At 53.3% G+C, this 16,594-nt stretch overlaps 2 protein-coding genes across 2 annotated transcripts; both read right to left on the bottom strand.

Annotated features, from left to right (window-relative positions):
- Window positions 1–1,920: 1,920 nt before the first annotated feature.
- LOC120410755 (protocadherin alpha-2-like) lies at window positions 1,921–4,860 on the bottom strand. The gene is given in 5 exon segments (XM_039559858.1): window positions 1,921–2,164; window positions 2,166–2,379; window positions 2,382–2,496; window positions 2,498–2,796; window positions 2,799–4,860. Coding segments are annotated over 5 exon segments (2,598 nt in total). The 5' UTR covers window positions 4,525–4,860.
- Window positions 4,861–8,368: 3,508 nt separating this feature from the next.
- On the bottom strand, window positions 8,369–11,656 carry LOC120410762 (protocadherin alpha-6-like). The gene is given in 2 exon segments (XM_039559911.1): window positions 8,369–10,066; window positions 10,068–11,656. Coding segments are annotated over 2 exon segments (2,595 nt in total). The 5' UTR covers window positions 11,601–11,656; the 3' UTR covers window positions 8,369–9,004.
- Window positions 11,657–16,594: the final 4,938 nt, after the last annotated feature.

Below are 16,594 nucleotides of genomic sequence, written 5' to 3' on the forward strand. Positions count from 1 at the left end.
CTTCTAAAATGTTGAGTCTCTTAGCTTGACAAACAAGTCCAAGAATGTAGGAGAAAAGCACTAGGAATACAGAAGCTGTAAAAAGGTATAACAGGGGTATAAAAGAAAAGGCAAAAATCTTCATGGCATCACAACGACATTCCACAACAAAGACAAGCAATTAAAGGCATGTATTGCAGGTAACTTTACAGGCAGTAACACCACAGAGAACAGAGCACGAGGATATGCAAAACTGCTGGAGTCCTGAGAAGATCCCAGAAGAGCAGCCCTGTGTGCTGGGCTTTTCCTCAATGTTTTCCACTGGCATCCTCTATCCTGTGCCATGGGTAAACGAGACTTTTACAGCTAAGCAAACATTCTCCATTTCATCCACAATGACACAGACTATGTTCTACCCTGCGCCTCCATTCCCCTGAGGCAACGCTCTTCCCCACTCAAATTCCCCCTCCCCATCATACAGGTCCAGGCCCTACTTGTTGCCATTCGAAGAATCACTGCCAAAATATCAAACATTTCTCAACTCCAGCAATATGTCCCATCTGTAAATCCCACTTTGCACAGGATCTAGGCCTTGGCACCTCTTCACCTTCCCTCATGATCACCACAAAGGACATACAAAATTCTTCAAACTACACAGCCTTCAGCAGGCTCTTCCCACCTGCATGAACCTCACCATGAACACTTTGCTTCATTTTAGCAATCTCACATGGAAATAGCACAGAGCTGCATATTAGAGCTCTTAGAGATTCTGTGATCAGAACAGGATTGGAATCAGCATACATGGATTTTGTTCTTCAAGATAACCACACCAAATATCATAGCACAAGCGCTCAAACAAGTTCAACACAGAGAGTTTGTACTGCAGAAATCTTGAGCTGGGACGCTCTGCAGGGCTCGCCCTGTACCTGCACATATCAGTACAAGCCATGTGTGACAACAGGACACACCATCTCTACCAGCTTCAACTGCACAAGCAGAGGAAGTCGAGTGGACAAACGTTGCACTCACCACCTCATTACAAGCACTGAGATAAGAACCAAAACGCTGACAAGCACAACACCATAATGGATTATATTGAGTGTGTAGGAGAAATTGGTTAGGGTTTTGTTGGTAGGGGTTATTTGCTGGATTGTTTGTTTACTTTCTTTTTATAAAAGATTATTTCCACGGTGTTTGAAGTGATACTGCTGCCGATATAAATTTTGATACAACATCAAAAGACTACACCCTGTTTCATACTACTTTTCCGGCCAGGAAAGCGCATTCACAACCCAGGGAACAGCGGAGCAAGGAAAAGAAAATTCCACTTTCTAACACTTACCCTTGGAGAAAACTCCTCACTTGGAACACATAATAATTCTAAGCAGAGATTCTTGGGAATAGATCATGGGAAAGGCACATCACATCTTCCCGTTTCATAATGTCTCTAGCGTTAGAACCAAATGTGGCAGCTTATCCTTCCATGGACTGCAAAACGCTGAAGTCCCAACCTTGTGTAACATTGTTAGAGAGCAGAATCAAAGAGGAGGAAGTCAATTTTTGTTGGGAAAATCTAAACACAAGACTGTCCAGAAAAGGCCTGGCAACTGTGGAACACCACAGCCGGCATGTCTTTGCACTCATGAAATAAGGTCCAGTGGAAAATGCTACCCATCAGAGAGCATGTGCATGTTCTGCAAAGCTGACACCTCAGGGCACCTCTAATCGCAATGCACAATTGATTTCACTCTAAGGGAAAATTCACACTACAACAGAAACCACACCTACAACAGAAAACCACACCTACGGATAATAAGCTGCCGCGGAGTGCCCTAATTGATTTATTTCCATTCTACCACCTTCACCACCTCAGTACACGAGCAAGAGCCGAGTGGCTCCGGCGGCAGAGGCAGAGGTACGATTCACATCCTTAAGAACTCGTCATGCATCGGATCGACCCGTGGCCGCGGGGGCGGAGCCCGGCTCCAAACAGGCAGCTGTAAGGGGGGCGGGAGAGAAGGGGCAGAGAGGGGAAGAGGCGTCAGTGAACGGGCAAAGGAGAGCAAGGGAACGCCACTGGACCGTGTCCAGGAGAGCGGAGGGCTCCGGCTGCGTGTCCTTGGCCGCGGGGCCGGGCGGCGGCGGAGGGAAGTTGGGGCTGAAAACCATGAGGTCGCTCTTGCCCGCCGCCGTCCGCCACGCACAGGCTCCGGCTGTGGCGCTGCGAGTACGACCAGCTGCCCACTTCGCTGGCGCACACGAGCGTCGTGGGCCCGGGCCCCGACAGCACGGCCGCCCGCGGCGCCCAGCGCGACGCCCCGTACAGCACCACGGCCAGCAGGAACAGGCTCGACACCGCGCAGATGGCCACCACCAGCCACACGTTCGTCGCCGCCACTCGCCGCCACCAGCGCCCATCTCCGCGCCCGCCGCCGACCGCGACGACGACGACGATCCCGCGGCCGCGGCCAGCGCCGCCTCGGCGGCCTCCACCAGCGACACGCTGAGCGTGGCCGTGGGCCGAGCGCGCCGGCTCGCCGTGGTCGCGCACCACGATCAGCAGCCGCTGGCGAGGGCCGTCCGCCTCCTCCAGCGCCCGCGCCGTGCTCACCTCGCCGCTGTAGAGCCCCACGCGGAACGGGCCCTTGCCCCGCGGCTCCCACAGCTCGTAGCGCAGCCACGCGTTGTAGCCCGAGTCGGCGTCCACGGCGCGGATCTTCGCCACCACCTGCCCCGCCGGCGCCCCCCACGCCGCCCACGCCCACAGCGTGCCCGACACCGACACCGAGCCCGCCGCCGCCGCCGCCGCCGCCGCCTCGCCGCCACGCCGCCCGCCTCCGGCGCCGAGCCCGCAGGCGGCAGCAGCGCCGGCGCGTTGTCGTTCTCGTCCAGCACGAACAGCTGCACCGTGGCGTTGCCGCACAGCGGCGGCTCGCCCGCGTCCACCGCACGCACCTCGAACTGCAGCACCTGCAGCTCCTCGTAGTCCAAGGGCTGCAGCGCCCACAGACGCCCGCTCTCCGCGTCCACCGACACGTAGCTCGACGCCGGACGCCACCCGCCGCCCACGCCGCCCTCCCACACCGAGTAGCTCACGCGCCCGTTGCCCGCCTCGTCCGGGTCCCGCGCCCACAGCCGCGCCAGCTCCGCGCCCGCCGCGTTGTTCTCCCGCGCCAGCACCGTGTACACGGCCTGCGCGAACGCCGGCGCGTTGTCGTTCACGTCCGACACCGCCACCCGCAGCCCGCGCCTGCCGCGCAGCGCCGGCGCCCCGCCGTCCTCCGCACGCACCTCCACCTCGTACTCCGACACCCGCTCCCGGTCCAGCGCCTCGCGCAGCACCAGCGAGTACGAGCCCGCGAACGTCGCCTCCAGACCGAACGGCGACGCCGGCCACACCCAGCACCGCACGCGACCGTTCGCCCCCGAGACCCGGTCCGACACGCTCAGCAGGGCCACCACCGTCCCCACCGACGCGTCCTCCGGCACCGGCACCGACAGCGACGTCACCCACACCTCCGGCGCGTTGTCGTTCACATCCAGCACCTCCACCAGCACCTTGCAGTGACCCGACAGCGGGGGCGTACCCTTATCTATCGCTTCTATTTGTATCTCATATGAACGGATGTCTTCATAGTCCAGGGGTCCCGTGAGACGGATCTCGCCCGTCTTCGCATTTAAAAGAAAAGCTTTTAATCCCTGTTCAGGAAAAATATTGCTTGCACTAAACATCAATTCACCATTGCTTCCCAAATCTGGATCCGTGGCGTTCACCCGCGCCACAAGCGTCCCTTCGTCCGTGTTCTCTGGCAGCTGCACTTTATACACTGACTGGTTGAACTGGGGCGCGTTGTCGTTTGCATCCAGCACCGAGATCACCAGCTCCATGGTGCCCGTCAGAGACGGTCGGCCCCCGTCACTCGCCGTCAGCACCAACCGGTGAACGGGAATCGTCTCGCGATCTAGAGGTTTGGTGAGTACCAGAAACAGGGATTCTCGGTATTCCTCACTCCGCTGCAAATCCAGAGAGAAGTGCTCGCTGGGGCTGAGTGTATAGGAGAGCTGCGCGTTCGCTCCGATATCCGCATCCGACGCGCCCTCCAGCGGGAAACGAGACCCCGGCAGAGATGACTCCGCGATGCTGAGGTTTTTCCGGGCGGCGGGGAAGATGGGGGCATTGTCGTTGATGTCGGTGACCTCCAGCTGCACATGGAAGACGCGCAGCGGCCGCTCCACCAGCACCTCCAGCCGCAGCGCGCACGGCGCGCTCTTGCCGCACAGCTCCTCCCGGTCGAGCCGCGAGCTCACCAGCAGCGCGCCGCTCGCCCCGCTCACCTCCACGCTCGCCCGCCGGCCCTGCGCCACCAGCCGCAGCCGCCGCGCCTCCGCCTCGCCCGCCTCCAGGCCCAGGTCCTGCGCCAGACGGCCCACCACCGTGCCGGCCTTGGCTTCCTCCGGCACCGAGTACCGCACCTGCCCGCCCGACAGCGCCCAGGCCGCCTGCAGCACCAGCACCCGCACCACCGCACAACAACGCTCCCCCATCGCCGCCGCCGCCGCCTGTGCCGCTCTGGCTGCCGGCCCCGGCACGGGCCCCGCACGGCTCCCCGCCGCCGCCCGGACGCACCGGCTCTGCTGCCCGGCCCGCGCCGCCCCCCCGCGCTCACAGCCGGGCTCTCCGCCGCACCGGGGCGGAGCCGCCGAGACGCCGTTCCTGAGCCTGCAGCGACACCGTGCGCTGCTCCGCCGCCTCACACGCTCCGCCACAGCGCCCGCGCCTCCGCTCCCTCATGGCCATCTCCTCGGCTTTTTCGTCTTACGGTACTTCCTTTTTCTTTTACTTCTTTTTCTTTGTCGCCTACTGTTTCCTTGTAAACATTTCTTTCTTCCTTCCTCTTTCTCGTCTGCATTTCTTTCCATATTTTTTCCCTTCAATTTTCTCTATTGAATAATTTTTATTTCCCCTCCTCTTTTCTGCCTCTTTCCTTCTTTCTTCTCTGTCTTCTTTCCTCCCCTTCCGTTTTCATTCTTACCTTTGCCTTCTTCTTCCATCCTTCTCTCTTCTTTACCCCTGCTGGCAGCTCTCCAGTCGTCTCCTGTGCTCCTTCTGAGACCATAAAATTCGGAGTCATCAGCGATAATTACGGGGCTTCCGCTCAGGAACGCGCTGCTCTCACCAAAGGAGGAGGCTTTTGGGGACCAGCTCCGTTCAGTGTCTAGAGACAAACTCGGTGCATGCTGGTCAGGTCTTTTATAATCTCTACTGTTCTTTATTTCTTTCTTCGGACTTGTGTGGAATCCTTCTTTTCTTCCTAATTTGTTCTACGTTTCCTTATGCTATACTCTTTATACACTTTACCTCTTCCCTTTTCTTTTTTTTCTTCCTTTTATCTTTCCTTGTTCTCCTTCACTTTATCTTCTCTTTCCTGCCCTATTTTCTTCATGTCCTTTCCATTCCCATCCTGGTCTCTCTATTCGTATTTTCTACCTGTATCAAAATACTTTCCAAATGTCTACAGCATGCTTGCAATGAAGGATGTAAATGCCTTTTCGAAAGGCTCTATTCCTCTTGTTTGCCTTGATTCCTCCATTTTTTTTTCTTTTTCTCTGTCATGGTTCTACCATCTGGAACAGAATCTCAAACCCCAGCTACCGAGATATCTAATTAAAAAGTACACCGAAGATTGCAAACAACCCAAGTGAGTTTCTCATTCGGGAATTCAAAGCCATCACAGCCCAGCACACACCAATCCTCCAAGAATGCTGCAAAAACTCTAGGCAACCACAGCACCCGAGCATTTCTCATATACCTTGATGGTATATTCTTCCAGTATAACCAAGGGTTATTTTTCATGACTCATGTTCTGTCTCCCCAGCCATCAAAAAGCCACCAGGGGAACATCACGGCCTTGCCACTGAGAACATCTGCTGCATGCCAAACACATCTAATCCAAGAAAGCCATTAAGGTAATTTCTCCATCTGTCCTTGCTTCCACGTGCTCACCCTGTGCCAGGAAGCAACAGGAAAGGAATGAGAGCAGGCAGTGGTGCTCCAAACCTACAGACATTTCAATCCAGGCAACATTCAGTCGATCCAACATGAAGATAACCACGGCTGAACAGGCACCAAAGTACACCTGTCTCTCACACACAGCCTCTTCAGGTACAGGCAACTTACCTGTAGCATCACTGGTGTCATCTTCAGAAAAAGAAACATTTGCAGAACAGGAGAATGGGTTTTAAGGGACATGGTCCCCTAATGGTATGAGCAGTTTTTGTCGCATGCTGGACAGAAAAAAAATACTCACATTCATCAAGAGCTTTGAAAAACAGGGAAAGTGAGTAGTACTTCCTTTTGCACTTCTGTCACAGGTGAAGCAGGAAGGACACCTGAAAGTTAGTGATAGTCTCTCAACAGCAGCCTCAGCTCGAGAGAGTGGAAAAATTTTCCCAAGTCCAATGGATTACTGTCTAAACACCTGCCACCTGGCAGCTGCCAATATTTCACCATCTGCATCTCATCCACTGTTGCCAACACTATACCAATGTGAGAGAAGAAAAAAGGGTGAGTGTTCTCTCTCAGACAAGAGAAGAAAACAGAGGAACCCATCCCACTGTACTGAAATGCCAGGTCTGATAATATCTTGAATATGGACACAGTTTCTTCCCCTCCCTAGCAACACCAAGATCAGAGAAATTATTCGGGCAACGTTCTGAGAAAGCTGACACAATTACACAAATTTCAAAAAGCTTTTGTTTGTCCAACTGATGCCTTTTCCTGGTCTTAAAATCAAGAGTCATACACGGTTAGAAGGGGAAAAGGGATTTTACCTTGGTATTTATTTTAAGGATCCTTAGGTGTACACGTCCAGGTCATATGCATCGAGATGCACCCCGCCGAGTCTATCTCTGTCCCTCCCCCAACATTGGGTATAACATTATAGGTGTTACTAATTAGCAGATCTATCAAAGATTCCCCAATGAGAGGCTCAAGTGAGCCCCCCTCCCCAAGGAACCTTCCCCTGGATGGCTCTATCTTGGTTTACAGAATATGTTCTGGAGAGGACCTTGGGCTCTGAGGCACACTGATCCCCAGCTACGAAGCTTCTAAAATGTTGAGTCTCTTAGCTTGACAAACAAGTCCAAGAATGTAGGAGAAAAGCACTAGGAATACAGAAGTTGTAAAAAGGTATAACAGGGGTATAAAAGAAAAGGCAAAAATCTTCATGGCATCACAACGACATTCCACAACAAAGACAAGCAATTAAAGGCATGTATTGCAGGTAACTTTACAGGCAGTAAACACCACAGAGAACAGAGCACGAGGATATGCAGAACTGCTGGAGTCCTGAGAAGATCCCCAGAAGAGCAGCCCTGTGTGCTGGGCTTTTCCTCAATGTTTTCCACTGGCATCCTCTATCCTGTGCCATGGGTAACGAGACTTTTACAAGCTAAGCAAACATTCTCCATTTCGTCCACAATGACACAGACTATGTTCTACCCTGCGCCTCCATTCCCCTGAGGCAACGCTCTTCCCCACTCAAATTCCCCCTCCCCATCATACAGGTCCAGGCCCTACTTGTTCCATTCGAAGAATCACTGCCAAAATATCAAACATTTCTCAACTCCAGCAATATGTCCCATCTGTAAATCCCACTTTGCACAGGATCTAGGCCTTGGCACCTCTTCACCTTCCCTCATGATCACCACAAAGGACATACAAAATTCTTCAAACTACACAGCCTTCAGCAGGCTCTTCCCACCTGCATGAACCTCACCATGAACACTTTGCTTCATCTTAGCAATCTCACATGGAAATAGCACAGAGCTGCATATTAGAGCTCTTAGAGATTCTGTGATCAGAACAGGATTGGAATCAGCATACATGGATTTTGTTCTTCAAGATAACCACACCAAATATCATAGCACAAGCGCTCAAACAAGTTCAACACAGAGAGTTTGTACTGCAGAAATCTTGAGCTGGGACGCTCTGCAGGGCTCGCCCTGTACCTGCACATATCAGTACAAGCCATGCGTGACAACAGGACACACCATCTCTACCAGCTTCAACTGCACAAGCAGAGGAAGTCGAGTGGACAAACATTGCACTCACCACCTCATTACAAGCACTGAGATAAGAACCAAAACGCTGACAAGCACACCACCATAATGGATTATATTGAGTGTGTAGGAGAAATTGGTTAGGGTTTTGTTGGTAGGGGTTATTTGCTGGATTGTTTGTTTACTTTCTTTTTATAAAAGATTATTTCTACCGGTGTTTTGAAGTGATACTGCTGCCGATATAAATTTTGATACAACATCAAAAGACTACACCCTGTTTCATACTACTTTTCCGGCCAGGAAAGCGCATTCACAACCAGGGAACAGCGGAGCAAGGAAAAGAAAATTCCACTTTCTAACACTTACCCTTGGAGAAAACTCCTCACTTGGAACACATAATAATTCTAAGCAGAGATTCTTGGGAATAGATCATAGGAAAGGCACATCACATCTTCCCGTTTCATAATGTCTCTAGCGTTAGAACCAAATGTGGCAGCTTATCCTTCCATGGACTGCAAAACGCTGAAGTCCCAACCTTGTGTAACATTGTTAGAGAGCAGAATCAAAGAGGAGGAAGTCAATTTTTGTTGGGAAAAATCTAAACACAAGACTGTCCAGAAAAGGCCTGGCAACTGTGAACACCACAGCCGGCATGTCTTTGCACTCATGAAATAAGGTCCAGTGAAAATGCTACCCATCAGAGAGCATGTGCATGTTCTGCAAAGCTGACACCTCAGGGCACCTCTAATCGCAATGCACAATGATTTCACTCTAAGGGAAAATTCACACCTACAACAGAAAACCACACCTACAACAGAAAACCACACCTACGGATAATAGCTGCCGCGGAGTGCCCTAATTGATTTATTTCCATTCTACCACCTTCACCACCTCAGTACATGAGCAAGAGCCGAGTGGCTCCGGCGGCAGAGGCAGAGGTACGATTCACATCCTTAAGAACTCGTCATGCATCGATCGACCCGTGGCCGCGGGGACGGAGCCCGGCTCCAAACAGCAGCTGTAAGGGGGGCGGGAGAGAAGGGGCAGAGAGGGGAAGAGGCGTCAGTGAACGGGCAAAGGAGAGCAAGGGAGGGCCACTGACCGTGTCCAGGAGAGCGGAGGGCTCCGGCTGCGTGTCCTTGGCCGCGGGGCCGGGCGGCGGCGGAGGGAAGTTGGGGCTGAAAACCATGAGGTCGCTCTTGCCCGCGCCGTCCGCCACGCACAGGCTCCGGCTGTGGCGCTGCGAGTACGACCAGCTGCCCACTTCGCTGGCGCACACGAGCGTCGTGGGCCCGGGCCCCGACAGCACGGCCGCCCGCGGCGCCCAGCGCGACGCCCCGTACAGCACCACGGCCAGCAGGAACAGGCTCGACACCGCGCAGATGGCCACCACCAGCCACACGTTCGTCGCCGCACTCGCCGCACCAGCGCCCATCTCCGCGCCCGCCGCCGACCGCGACGACGACGACGACGATCCCGCGGCCGCGGCCAGCGCCGCCTCGGCGGCCTCCACCAGCGACACGCTGAGCGTGGCCGTGGCCGAGCGCGCCGGCTCGCCGTGGTCGCGCACCACGATCAGCAGCCGCTGGCGAGGGCCGTCCGCCTCCTCCAGCGCCCGCGCCGTGCTCACCTCGCCGCTGTAGAGCCCCACGCGGAACGGGCCCTTGCCCCGCGGCTCCCACAGCTCGTAGCGCAGCCACGCGTTGTAGCCCGAGTCGGCGTCCACGGCGCGGATCTTTGCCACCACCTGCCCCGCCGGCGCCCCCCACGCCGCCCACGCCCACAGCGTGCCCGACACCGACACCGAGCCCGCCGCCGCCGCCGCCTCGCCCGCCACGCCGCCCGCCTCCGGCGCCGAGCCCGCAGGCGGCAGCAGCGCCGGCGCGTTGTCGTTCTCGTCCAGCACGAACAGCTGCACCGTGGCGTTGCCGCACAGCGGCGGCTCGCCCGCGTCCACCGCACGCACCTCGAACTGCAGCACCTGCAGCTCCTCGTAGTCCAAGGGCTGCAGCGCCCACAGACGCCCCGCTCTCCGCGTCCACCGACACGTAGCTCGACGCCGGACGCCACCCGCCGCCCACGCCGCCCTCCCACACCGAGTAGCTCACGCGCCCGTTGCCCGCCTCGTCCGGGTCCCGCGCCCACAGCCGCGCCAGCTCCGCGCCCGCCGCGTTGTTCTCCCGCGCCAGCACCGTGTACACGGCCTGCGCGAACGCCGGCGCGTTGTCGTTCACGTCCGACACCGCCACCCGCAGCCCGCGCCTGCCGCGCAGCGCCGGCGCCCCGCCGTCCTCCGCACGCACCTCCACCTCGTACTCCGACACCCGCTCCCGGTCCAGCGCCTCGCGCAGCACCAGCGAGTACGAGCCCGCGAACGTCGCCTCCAGACCGAACGGCGACGCCGGCCACACCCAGCACCGCACGCGACCGTTCGCCCCCGAGTCCCGGTCCGACACGCTCAGCAGGGCCACCACCGTCCCCACCGACGCGTCCTCCGGCACCGGCACCGACAGCGACGTCACCCACACCTCCGGCGCGTTGTCGTTCACGTCCAGCACCTCCAGCACCACCTTGCAGTGGCCTGAGAGCGGGGGTGTCCCCTTATCTACCGCGTCCACTTGCATGCGGTAGAGACCAACATCCTCAAAGTCTAAGTCATCCCTAAGCCGGATCTCTCCGCTTTTTCTGTCAATTCTGAAAACGTCTCTTCCGTCCTGCGGGGACAGGATCTGGAGCGAATAGGAGATATTACTGTTCGATCCTTCATCCAAATCTGTGGCATTTAGTCTGATCACCAAAGTGCCGAGTTCTGCATTTTCCGGCAGCTGCACTTTATACACTGACTGGTTGAACTGAGGAGCATTGTCGTTAGTGTCCAGCACCGAGATCACCAGCTCCATGGTGCCCGTCAGAGACGGTCGGCCCCCGTCACTCGCCGTCAGCAACAACCGGTGAACGGGAATCGTCTCGCGGTCCAGAGATTTCCTGAGCACCAGGAATAAGGACTCACCGTCCTCCTCGGTTTTCTGTAAATCCAGAGAGAAGTGCTCGCTGGGACTGAGTGTATAGGAGAGCTGCGCGTTCGCTCCGATATCCGCATCCGACGCGCCCTCCAGCGGAAAACGAGACCCCGGCAGAGTGGTCCATTCCGCGATGCTGAGGTTTTTGCGGGCGGCGGGGAAGATGGGGGCATTGTCGTTGATGTCGGTGACCTCCAGCTGCACATGGAAGACGCGCAGCGGCCGCTCCACCAGCACCTCCAGCCGCAGCGCGCACGGCGCGCTCTTGCCGCACAGCTCCTCCCGGTCGAGCCGCGAGCTCACCAGCAGCGCGCCGCTCGCCCCGCTCACCTCCACGCTCGCCCGCCGGCCCTGCGCCACCAGCCGCAGCCGCCGCGCCTCCGCCTCGCCCGCCTCCAGGCCCAGGTCCTGCGCCAGACGGCCCACCACCGTGCCGGCCTTGGCTTCCTCCGGCACCGAGTACCGCACCTGCCCGCCCGACAGCGCCCAGGCCGCCTGCAGCACCAGCACCCGCACCACCGCACAACAACGCTCCCCCATCGCCGCCGCCGCCGCCGCCTGTGCCGCTCTGGCTGCCGGCCCCGGCACGGGCCCCGCACGGCTCCCCGCCGCCGCCCGGACGCACCGGCTCTGCTGCCCAGCCCGCGCCGCCCCCCCGCGCTCACAGCCGGGCTCTCCGCCGCACCGGGGCGGAGCCGCCGAGACGCCGTTCCTGAGCCTGCAGCGACACCGTGCGCTGCTCCGCCGCCTCACACGCTCCGCCACAGCGCCCGCGCCTCCGCTCCCTCATGGCCATCTCCTCTGCCGTCTCTTGCTCCTCTCTCTTCCTCTCTCTCTCTGTGTATCTCTCTCCTTATTATTGCAACGTGCTTCCTCACATTCATTTTCTTCTTTATTCCACTTTTTTCATGTCTTCTTTTATCTTTCTTTTGTCTTTCAGTTCTGTAATTTTAATCGTTTCTTTTAATTTCTCTTTTTTACCTTTTTCTTTCTTTTTACACTGTTTTTGTCCTCTCCATATCTTTGTTCTTTCTTGTTTTACTTCCTTCTTCTCTTCTTTCTCTATTTTCTTCCTGCCCTGTCAATTTTTACTGTCCTTTCCGTTTTATTTCCATCCGTCTCTTTTATAACTCTGCTGCCAAGTTGCCGGTGACCTCCGATGCCGTGATCGAGGCAATCAATGTTGGAGCCATGAGCTGTAATTACCGGGCATCATCTCCTTCGCATGGGACAGTGGACAGTGGAGAGGCCACCAGAGACCAACTTCACTCAGCATTAGGAGACAACGTCAGTGTATCCTGGTAATCTCCTTGACATACCCCCTCTTCATTTCTCCCCTTTGTCACCTTCCTTCCTTTATGGATTTCTTCTTTTTTTTTCTTCCTCTCTCTCTTTCCTACCCCCTCCCACGTTTCTGTGTACAGAGATTGCTGTATGCTAACAAACTCCCTTAATGTTCCATCTTTCCTTTTTTCTTTTTCTCTCCATTGCTTTTTCATTCTTTCATTGTTTTATTTTCTTTCCCCTTTTTCTTCTCTTTTCCTTGTCTTTCCCTCACTGCCTCTTCTTCCCTCCTTGCCTATTCTCTATCTCTCTTAATACCGTATTTTCTACAAGACTACATCATTCTTACCATGAAGTGCAGACACACCCTTACACAAAACCTCTTATTCCTATTCCTCATCCCTTGTCATTGAGGCTTGCACAGGGTTCCTCAATACCAAGGATACAGAGGTCTTTGACTCCAGAGAGCATGTAGAGAAAAGGTTGGTGCATGCTTATAATCTCCTCCGTCATTCCTTCTTTCCTTTTTTCCCTCATTCTTCCTTGCTTGATTTTTCACTTGCAGGGATTCCTTCTTCTCCTTTCTCTTCCTTTCTCTCCTCCTTTACTTACCTTTCTTTTCTTTCTCTTCCTTTTTCTTTCATGCCTCACACCACCCTCCTTGATTCCTCTTCTCTTCAGCGTCCATACTTTTTTTCCCCTTTACCAAAATGTTTTCTAAACAAAATGATTTCTAAATGTCTACATCACCCTCTTCGTTTATCAGAGACCTGCCCTTTGATAAGAGTGCTCCTGGGGGCCTTACATGCCTCCTGATAAGGAACAACTGTCCTGATTTCCTCCAGAAAAAGTGAAGTAAATAGACTGTCCCTGCACCTCCTCTCCCCTTCCCTCCCCATCAGGAAGAAAGCCACACTCCTCAGACTCCAGTCCCCTCCTGGACCAGCAAATAACACAGGAAGGCAATAATATGGCAAAGAACAGCTGTACTACACCAGAAAAGAATACACCTCCCTTGGAATAGGAAGACCAATCCCTAAGAACTTTGACATCAGTGCAAACATGCTCCAATAAGCCCAAACAATCCATCAAAGTCTCTCACTTGGGAACTCAGATGCGTCACAGCCCAGCACATCAATCTGCCATGAACACTGAAAAAGCACAGTGCAACCACCGTTCCTATGAATTCTTCATGTATTTCAATGCAGTGCTGTTCTTCCTGCCTCGTATTCCACCTGCTTGATAAACGACAAGCTCTTGCTTCTCCTTTCAGGCAGATAACTTCTGCCAGAACAACACAGCAAGAACTTCCATGCTCAGGGGCATTGGTCCACAAGGAATACCTCTCACTCAATAGCATGATCCACCCAGAAATACATGCGAACTTAAACCCATGGCATTTCCCCTGAGAACATGCTCTCCACTCCCAAAACATCTATTTTGAGAAAGACATCAGAGGCCAACCTCCATCTGTGCTTGCTGCCAACTGCTCAAACCGTGCTGGAATAAGCAAGAAAGAAATGTGAGCAGACTGTGATGCTTTGTTGGTCCAATCTAGGAATTACAGCATACTTCAAGCTGGAAGGAAGCCACAAGGAGTGTCGAGTTCCAGCTCCCAATCCAGACACATTCGGTCGGTCCAAGATGAAGATACCACAACTAAATAGGAATAAAGGTACAGCTGTCTCTCAGACTCCTCTTCTTTAGCAAGAAGCAACTTTACTTTACTTACTTTAGCAAGCAGCACCACTGCTTGCTTCTTCAGGAAAGAAATATTTTCAGAGAAGGGAAACTGTTTCTAACACTAACAGAGACTACTGGGAACAATGGACAGAAAACAATCATGCACATTCTAGAAAAGCCTTGAAATCACTGGACAAAGCACAGTGCTCCCATATGCACTTCTGTCATGGGGGAAGCAGGGGGGACACCATAAAGCTAAGGAAGGACATTGTCTCAACATCAACCTCAGCTCAGGGGCATGGAAAAGTCATCCTACACGCTGATGGAAAATTACTGGAATGTTGGCAACCAGACAGGTGCTAAAACTCAGTATCTCATATTATCTGATGTTACCAACACATTGCTAACATGAGAGACAGAAAAGACTGCGAGGGTTTGGTAAGAAGAGAGAAGAAAGCCAAATAATCCAATTCCACTGTATTGAAACACATGAAGGAAACAACGGGGCAGAAGGATATGCAGAACTTTTGGAGAGCTGGAGAAATCCCAGGTATTTGCAATGTCTGTGGAGCCTCTTCTTGGCATTTTCTATTAGAATCCTCTGTCTCACACCCTGAGAAATGGCAACTCCACCTAAGCACACACTCCCCAGTCCTTCACCAAAGACACAGCCTTGTGTTCTACAAATCATCTCCCTCAGGCAAGGCCCTTCCCTGCTCAAGGTCACCCTCATCATTACACATGCCCAGGCCATACCTTGTGCCACTTGCAGAATCTCTTCCACAATACCACAAAACCTTCTATAAGAGTGTCCTAGGTCTTTGCACATCCTCACCTTCCCTTACAATTGGCACAAAGAACATATGGAAGGATATGAAGCCCCTCACTGCCTGGCAGATTCTTCTTGTCTCCATACACTTCATGGTTTATGCCTTTTCAGCAATCTCTGGTGGAAACACCACTGGACATAAAAACTGAGTTCTTAAGAGCTTTGTGACATAAAGGCATGACAGTTCTCACCCCAGTCCACATGGATTTTGAAGTTCGAGAGAATGAGAGCAAATGCCAAAGCACAAGCGCACCTCATATTATCAACTGGATGGGAGAACTTGTGCCACAGAGAACCAGAGCTGGGGTGCTCTGCAGGGTTTTGTGTGTACATCACAGACATCAGAACGAGCCACCTGTGACAACAGGACATGTAACTTCTACCAAGGGTAGATTTTCAAGTGCACAGGTATGGGAAGTTGAATGCACAAAAATGACATCCACAGTATCATGTGCCCTTAAATAATTAGCCTGAGGAGGACCAAGGAACCATCATGGAAAGATCAATGGCTGTGGAAGATACTATAGATGCCCACCACTATACAGGGATAGGACGTTGAAGTGCTATCTTCCTAGAAAATGTTGTCCAAAATAGGAATCAAAAAGTTCTTTGGGAAATAGTCAGCAGCCTGCACACCACACCCGTTTTACTGATGCCTTGTCTACCTCAGGCAGGCAGCAGCACCAGGGACTGTCTTTGGTGGAAAATATTCATAACCTCAAAGGACATGATGGGCATTAAACTACCATGGAATTAACTCAATACCCAGAAGGCCTTCAACTCCATACCCTTAGGATCCCAGGAATGGATCTTAGGAAGGAAAACTGTGCCCATCCTGCCTCGTAATTTTCTTTAGGCATCCTCCATTCCCACTCTGGGACGTGTTCTCAAGACAGGAACGTCATCTCATATTCTTGTCTTCTTATGACATGGCCCATGGTCTTCCCAAGGATTTCCAGTTCCCACAGACTGGAAGGTCCCACTTCATATTGTGACATGATCAGGGCCTACTCAGTGCCACTGCCATGTTCACCTCACAATCTTCTCTGGGTTCCCCGATCTCAGATGGAAACATTACCCACTTTGGAGAATACTATTTATAGAGGTGATGTCAGGACAACTCTAAAGGCAATGGCCACTGACTGCATGCTGTGAAATACCAACCCAAATGCTGAAAAATTCATCAGTGCCAACAATGATACCTACAGCACAGGAAAATGTGGTGTTGGGTATGGGTTGAATTTTGGGGGTTGTAGGGTTTTTTCTTTGGAAAAGAGGATTTCCAGGGGTTCTTTAAGGTTGTGGCTGTTGATGCAAATATTAACATAACATGAAAACAGGACAGTGTATGGTCATGCCATCTCACTGGACAATCCACCTGCAATCCACTTCAGAAAGGCAAGACAAGATAAACAAAACATATACTTCAGGTCATGGTCCTCTGCCTACATACTTGCTACTGGTGAGTAAAAACATACTTGGAGAAAGAACATAGGAAAAGTGTTCAAGGACTTCCCTGATTTCATAATGACTGTGGTGAGCCAACCAATTACACCACGAGGAGAGAGAACAGTGAAGTCACAACTGTCATCTTGCGTGACATCTCTCATGGAGGAGAGTTAAAGAGGAGGACAGAGTTCTTCATAAGAAACATTAACAGCATGATCAGCAGGCAGCAACAGTAACAGCACAGTAAATAGTACCTAGAGGACTGTCTCATGACATGGTCCGTGGTATT

This window comes from Corvus cornix, chromosome 13 (assembly GCF_000738735.6).
Source record: "Corvus cornix cornix isolate S_Up_H32 chromosome 13, ASM73873v5, whole genome shotgun sequence".
Lineage (NCBI taxonomy): Eukaryota > Metazoa > Chordata > Aves > Passeriformes > Corvidae > Corvus > Corvus cornix.